Here is a 7,695-nt window from a genome sequence, read left to right as displayed (position 1 = left end):
TTAGCATTTTCTTGATTAATTCACATTTTTAGCAAGAATATGGTCTTTTACATGAACTTAAGTACATGCTTAGGCCGCCTTATGTTTAAACATTAATTTTTTAAATTATTTTGTTTGGAAAACAGGTAGATAATATACGTTTATATAATTCTTTAGTTTCACTACGAGTGAATACATTTTGTTCATATGTAAGACTACTTACAACTTCCTTACACAATAACCACTTTTTCTCTCTCTTCAATTCTTCAAACCCTTTTTGTATAAATAGACATATTTGTTGTACAAAAGTTGCGTCTTCGGAACAATGGCCCATCCTACTATTGACATTTAAATTATGACTTATGCTTTAAAAGGAAACTCAGGTTACATAAGGAAAGAGGAAGATTTTGATTGTCCAAATGTCATTAATTGCACCTTATGATTTTAGTTGTATTTTGATTATATATAATAATATATATAATTTTTTTTAATATATTGTCTTGTTTCCCTTTATGAAACGATAGATCTGTGAGGATGGGCCATTGCTTTTCATTATTATAAATGAAAAATAAAACGATATATCGATCTGTATCATGTAAACGTGCACTAAATCCAGAAAAAGAGAGTAGAGGAACGAAAGAGAAAAAGGGAACGAAACAATTTAGCAATGAGTAGGGAGATATACGACACAGAAAGTCGTGTTTTCTCCCCCATCTTGTGTGTTTTGTTCTTTATAAGGCAGAAAAAAATCTGCTCAGGATATGACAATATGCCATACATATCGAAGTAAGTCACAGACTTATTTCAAAACGAAGGTTTTCCACTTCCATCTGTAGAAAGAAAAAAGAATAGAATTAGTATGTTCTAATCCACTTCCAGACAATAGCCTATCAGTAATAATACAGTTAGATTACCTTTGCTACTGTACTGTACTATTAAACATGTTACAATAATAAAGATTTCTTGTTCTGTTTGGGGTTAACATTTCAGATGTCAGTGTCATCCTGGACTGATATTTCAGACTATTGCATTTGTAACTTCTTTTTGCCTTTTTCTATTCAGTTACCGAGATATGACCCAGTAAATGAGACACTAAGCAAACTAAGTTGGATCTGTTCTAGCTGACCTTGCATTCATCTTATTTCCTTTTCATTTGTTCACAAAAATACTCTTTGACCCATGCAGTAATATCTCACCTTGCTGGAAGCCGTCTTGTAGCTGAATCTGGAGTTGATACAACTCATCATTAAACCGGTCACATGGAATCTCTGAGGCACCTGCCTCAAGGTCTGTTTTGTAGGACATCAGTTCCTCTAGGAAGTTACATTCTTCTGGCGACAGATCAGTCGTCACATTCGAAGTTATGGATGGAGATACGGAGAGGTTCCCTCCTACTTCATCTTCATCCAGGGGAATGCAAGGAGACTCTCTGGCTACAAAGGGTGGTGAATCAGGATAGTCTTTAAAAAGGCTGCAAACCGGATGGCTACCGGCTGGGAGGGGTTGCTCTTGACACATCAAGAATAGAGACAGATCAATGCTTTTCCAGGATCGAGGTAAATGAAGGGAGACATCAGCATCTGGAAGACTGGCAGGGAGGGAGACACTTCGGCATGCCAGTCCATGGCCACCCACCATCATGCTATCAGAGCAGGTGATGTCCTTGGTGATATCATTGTTAAAGACATTGGCCAATGAACCTATTTGCTTGACCAAGAGGTCAATCTCACTTTTCTCTTGTTCTGAATACCTGAAGATTGCTTGGTTGATAGGCGAGGTCTCTGGTGTTACTAAACCTTCTGGAAGCATTGGCAAGTCCACAAATAAGGGACCAGGAATTTCAGGTACTGTCATGACTGTGCAATCACCACCATCCCCTGGGCTGTCTGGGGTTGGGGGCAGCTTCTCATAGAGGGAGCTGCAGTAAGAGTAATACATTTCTGGGGTAAGTGTAGTGGAATCTTGACTACTTGTTGCTTGAGGGGCACCTTCAGAAGCCCCAAATAGGAAAGATAAATTTTGGTGTGGCGTATAAGGAGGAGTACAGGTGAATTCTTTGGAGGCAACGGCCCCAAGTTGATCTCTTGTGAAGCCCATATGTGCAGGTTGAAAAAGCGTAAAAAGAGATTGATTTTCTGCCTGCCCTTCACTGGCAGCTGTGTCTTCCATAAGTGGGGCAGTACTTTGGCACAGGATTGGGTCTTCCGGGCTGACCGACAGAGCCTCAGTAAACTCAAAGGATTGTCCAATGCTTGTAGGTGTATTTGGCAATGGGGTGAACACCTGGTCTGGACTTGAAATGTCTCCAGGAGACAGGAGGGTGTCCTGTAAGGAGGGGGTACCTCCTGTAGAGAACGGAAGTGGTGTCTCCTCTGATGACAGCTGCTGTCTTAAGCACCATGCTTCAGTCTCACTGGAGAAGAGAAAAATACTTTGCATTAAACTACAGTTAATATAAATGAGACCAGATTGCTTATATGATTATATGTATATGTGTGCCATTGACTACAGTGAAAAATGATGGATTCACTCCTAGTATTTATGTGAAGGCTTACCTAATTATGTAGTTGTAAGATATGATAGTGGCCTCAGTGTTCTCCAGTAACAGGAGTGAATACATCCAGGTCCACTGCTGGTCACTTCTCTGTAGACGTAACACAACTTCCGCTTTTGCTTCACCAGACTCATTTACTGCATGAGAGAATGCAAAATATTAAAGGAATTGTTTTCTTCTGAAATTTCATTTTTTCCATCCCGCATTCCTTCATCCTTCTAGTGGTGAGTGTCCCCCCCCATTTTCTCTATGTCTTCTATGAGCCCCCACAGCTTCCCTTCTCTCCCATTTGCTGTTTTCATTCACATATTTTATTTACTGTAAATCCTCTTTTTATTATTCAATGGCTGTATATGTCCTTTTTGTATAAAGGTGTGCATTTTTATCTATATGTCCTTTGTCTTTAAGTTTCCTTATGTTTGTAAATATCTCTAACACTTTATGTAGTTAACCCAACAGGTCTTTTCGTTTAAACAAAATATACTTACATAGTCTGTAATGCTGTGTGGACAGTTGAGTGAGATCTTCGGGGTGAATTAAATTGTACCACGACTTGCAGATTAGATCGCTTTTCTCATAGCCTAAGTGGAGCAGTGAGCTGAAAAAAACCCACAAAACAATTGTTACCACACACGTAGTTTTTAACAATCTCATAAAAATAATACAGTGACGCTTCTGCCACCGTTTTTGAAAGGGCAGACATTTATAAGTTGTAAGCCTTTACCTCTCTTGCACATCCAGCACTGAAAGGTCCTTTGCATGTCTGCTCTCAAAGAAGTCCACCAAGAAATGATTTTGAGTAACCCTGGGCTTTGGATCCAAAGGAATGCAGAAAGCCGTGAAGACTGGGTTTGATGACCAATAGGTACCAGGTGGTGGCTGCTGAAACCTCCCTCTGATCAAAACAAGTTTGTTTCCTGCACTCTGCCTTCTGGCTGTCTTTGACGTGTTGAATCGGCATCTAAACATCCGCTCTATAAACAACAAAAGATTTCGTTAACTTTGCTACGTGAAGGACCTTTTTAAGAGAACATATCAACGTCTCTGTAAGAACATAACTGGGAAACTAGCATCAGGGACAGACTACGCTGATGAATTATGTACTATAGTCAGGATATGCTTAAAGGAGTGTTCAAGAGGGCATTACAAAAAAGTATTTTGATGTCATAACATATCACTTACCAGTATCAAGAGATGATGGCATGGCAAGCTGGTTTCTCATGACAAAGTGGTCAGAAGGGTCAATTATGTCATAGATGCTGTCTCCTTGAGCAACCAAATCAACCTGAAAAGCATTAGAACAATATATTATGAAATGAAGCATTTGAATATGGATTGAAATGCATACACTGTCTAGACACTATCCTGGCTGTTTCCATTTGTCTTAGAACTTAACAAGCAAGGGGCAAACTTTGGACTCAGCCTACAATTGTGTTGCTATAAGCAGAGATATAATTATTGTTCTAAATCACCAATTCAAACTGGTTTGTTATACACAGCTACAAGCATCGTCAGAGTCTGACTCACCATTGAATGTCCTAAATGGTCCGTCACGTTTTCAGACACGTAGATCAGTTTTCCTTCACTAGTATATGTCAGCAGGAATCCAGGGAGAGTGTGAATAAAATCCATTATTTCTTGGCTGGAAAGGAGACCTTCTAGCTCATTCAACTGTTGACCTGTTGATTAGACAAAAATATGAAATCTTGTTAAAATCTGTTTATTTAATTCTATCCCATTATCAGTATATATATTTTGTAATTATTATGCATTCCTTTCTGTGACCGGCTACATCCAGAAAATCCAGATGTAGACTTCTTGCGAAGCTGAAGACTTTTCAGAACCTTGGAAAGCGATCACCACAATTCAATAAGCCTTAGCATTCAGTACCACGGACAGCAACAAGTAGTGCATTTTAGTCATCAAGAGATTTTTTTTTGCACAAAAAGAGAAAAAATTATGTAGTGCCATCATTACAATATATTTTCAAATGACAATTCTCACTACTGGATGCTTTTATGCTTGTGAATGTATACCAGGTTTCTCAGAAAACATTAAATCTAGCAAGAAATCTATTGGTATTAGCATCAGGTGAGTCAAGTGCATCATTGGAAAATAGGGCAAGAAATATATAAAATGTACACATCTTTTTGTGAATCGATGGCAAAGCATGCAGCACTCATCACTATGTACTGTAGATTTTATTACGCATACATTATAGCCATTTCAGATTCATGTATTCAAAAAACATACCAATCATTTTCTTACCTTTGGAGAAGAAAACAGATTTTCTGGTGTATATGCAAGCCAGGGACATGATGTGAAGGTAAGAGAGTCGGACTTTATCACTTTCAGAGATAGGAAGAAGATCTTTCAAATTTCGTATCTCAGCGTTGATCTGGTCTCTTCTGGCTTTGGAGGCACCCTTCGTAGACCTATACATTTTGAATGGGGTCTCTGGGATGCTGAGGAATAGTCAGTCCAGAGATCCCCTTTCTCCTGAATGTGTCTCGTCTTCGTCTTCTGTCTCACTATCTCTATTTTCTTCTTCACCAGTGGGATATCCTTTTTTTTCTCTATCCCTGATGCCTGTCTCTCGGATTCTGGTTTAAAGAACCGTAGCTAGTGGTTCTCTTTATATAGTAACCAAGGAGTGTGTGGGCAGGTGAGACGCTAGGGGAGGGGGAGAAGAGTGGAGTTTAGCATCAATGGGTTGCATGGTAAGGGAACTGCCTTTCTCTGCTATTACAGGCAGGCGTCATCAACTCTTACGGATGACGCTGAGCCACGGGAGAGGAAAGGGATGAAAAGGAGGGGGTAATGGAGGGACTGGGGGGGAGAGGGCGGGTGGGTGGTTGGATAGAGAGACTTGAGCAGAGCCAAATATCACATTCTGTACCCAATTTGGAGAGAATTACAGAGAAAAATCAAAATGATTCATTTTTACATAAAGCGTATGTGTGCACTTTGAATTTTAACACACAATGTATATACACAAAGGAGCACATTAGAATTCCCAACAAATACACATCTTGTTATAGATGCAAGATCAAAAAACTCAACGTTCAGTCCCAAAGAAGGACTTTTTCTACATGTACATGAATATGTGGGTAACTGCAGAGCCTTGCAAGATTTGATAACTCATTATCTTGGTAGTATACCAACATGCAACAACATTATGGATATACAGACGGATCTTTGGTCACTGAAGCTTGGAGATCTGATGCAGGTCCTGGAAAGATTTCAATAATTGTACTTAAAATGAATGTACATTGAAATAGAATGGGTCTAGAATGCGAGGAAGCACTTGGATATAGAAACTGTTGGCTGAAATCACTGCAGAACAGGGGGAAAAAAAAACGAAAAAGCCAGGTGAAAATAAAATCTCATTTAAATAAAAATGCAGCTGATTTCCCTGTTATCTAACAGCCCACACAATCCAGATTTGGTTTCAGAAAAGACTATTTTAGTAGGATATGATTAATTTAGCAGCATTTTACCCACTCTCCACACCAGCTGTAAATAGGTATCTGATTCTCATTTTCCTGTCTTTCTATATATTTATGTCTCCATCTCTCTCCCTCTCTTTTTCCCTTTTATTGTTGAAGGGATAATTAGATGTAGGTTGGAGTGACGACACTCTTTTGTGAATGACGGCTGCTTATTTGCATACTCTCTGTGTTTTATCCATATTTGGTAAAGGGCTCGGTATATAGCAGTTAACTCTATGTAGCTCTTCAAATCTCGGTTAGCTGTATTCGGAAATGCTTTCCAGCTGAGCTATTTTTATACTCCCCGGTTATGGTGTGCATCTTGTTGATAAACAGCTCACTGCAGCACAGTTCAGGCTTAACATAAAAAGTCTGGGTAGGGTTTACTGTCATTGTGATTGATCAACCCCATTCTTTCCGGTATCTTAGAGGTCTACATTTTGCAGCCAAAAAGAAACATATTGGTACTATGTACAAAATCAAACCATACATTTCTTGTAACAGGACCCTCTACATGTCTGCCATGGCTTTCTTGTTAGCTCATCTCTGTATAATGTGTTCTTGCCTCCATTCTTCCCCTTCTTGTTTATCCATATTGCTGCTTTATGATAGAACTATATACAGTGTAGGGTGGATATTGAACACACACTCCCATGAAATGGAGTAGAAGCTAAGACAGTAATAGGAATGTAAACATGCATGGGATCAGCCTAAAGCTTTCCTGAATCTAAAATGAGACCCAAGAGTAGGATTAAGGTCTGATCTTTACAGCAGCAAAATGAGCGGACTAGATGGGAAGAATGGTTCTTATATGTTGACAGATTCTATGTTTCTATATTTCAAAGAGGACTATTCTTCAACCAGGGGGAATGGCATCATTTAATGACACTTTGGGGTAGTTTTTGGGGGATCCTAAACTCAATATCTGTTAAGGTGCTGGAACTTAACGTACAATGTGTCAGTAGTACATAATGTAACATCAACAATGATCAGACTGTAACTGCTGGTGTCAAAACTTGTTGCCACTAGAATGCTTACTAATATCATCAAGGTCAAAATCTTTTCTCTATGTTCTAAGCTCGGTAACATGGCTTGTTTCCATATAACTTTGCTGTGTTTTGTATATCGTTATCCATGATCAGTTCTATAGTTTGTTAAATCTTTCTGACATCCCCAGTGTTGTTCTGTATAGCTGCTGACACATCTATAAGGCAATTATGCAACAAAACTTTCTAAGATAGATAACTTTTTGGACCAGGGCTAGAAATCATTATCAATAATGAAATAAAGGAGAGGTTGTTGTTTCCTAAACAATCTTATCCAGGTATAGGCATGTATCCATTGTACTCATCAATTTCAATGTGAGTCTAGCCAGATGTCAGGGAAACCCCCTACAGAAGGAGAAGGTGTGAGATACCCTTCTGCTGACCACCTATGGTCTGAATAAGAATACATCAGTATGTGGTCAATGTGACATTATGTGTGGATTCTGGATTGCTGGTGCTGAAAGGAACAGCAATACCCAGTGTCTAAACCTCAAAGTTTGGGTTTTGAAACCCAACAAAGTCAAGCTTCCACAGCGGATACTGATGACTGATTCTACAGTTTCAGAAACAGCTTGAGCTGATAATTTGGCTGATGGTCAAATATAGCATGTACATTTGTGGGTCA

At 39.0% G+C, this 7,695-nt stretch overlaps 1 protein-coding gene across 1 annotated transcript; it reads right to left on the bottom strand.

The window, feature by feature from the left end:
- Positions 1-241: 241 nt before the first annotated feature.
- Positions 242-5,114, bottom strand: NPAS4 (neuronal PAS domain protein 4). The gene is made up of 8 exons (XM_053448407.1): positions 4,802-5,114; positions 4,061-4,212; positions 3,716-3,818; positions 3,258-3,507; positions 3,022-3,131; positions 2,535-2,670; positions 1,176-2,392; positions 242-809 (listed from the first exon to the last, which is right to left on the bottom strand). The coding sequence occupies exons 1-8, from the start codon at positions 4,974-4,976 to the stop codon at positions 784-786; spliced, it is 2,169 nt and encodes a 722-aa protein (XP_053304382.1). The 5' UTR covers positions 4,977-5,114; the 3' UTR covers positions 242-783.
- Positions 5,115-7,695: the final 2,581 nt, after the last annotated feature.

This window comes from Spea bombifrons, chromosome 10, assembly GCF_027358695.1.
Source record: "Spea bombifrons isolate aSpeBom1 chromosome 10, aSpeBom1.2.pri, whole genome shotgun sequence".
In the NCBI taxonomy this organism is placed as follows: domain Eukaryota; kingdom Metazoa; phylum Chordata; class Amphibia; order Anura; family Pelobatidae; genus Spea; species Spea bombifrons.
The sequence above is the reverse complement of the archived record's forward strand: the minus strand, read 5'-3'. Positions and strand labels throughout refer to the sequence as shown.

Excerpts from the sequence above, each read along its gene's own strand:
- NPAS4 (XM_053448407.1), bottom strand. The coding sequence starts at position 4,976 with ATGTATAGGTCTACGAAGGGTGCCTCCAAAGCCAGAAGAGACCAGATC. Across the intron at positions 3,819-4,060 it reads ACCATTTAGGACATTCAATG|GTTGATTTGGTTGCTCAAGG; the intron begins GTGAGTCAGACT and ends AATGCTTTTCAG. Across the intron at positions 3,508-3,715 it reads GCCATCATCTCTTGATACTG|AGCGGATGTTTAGATGCCGA; the intron begins GTAAGTGATATG and ends TGTTGTTTATAG.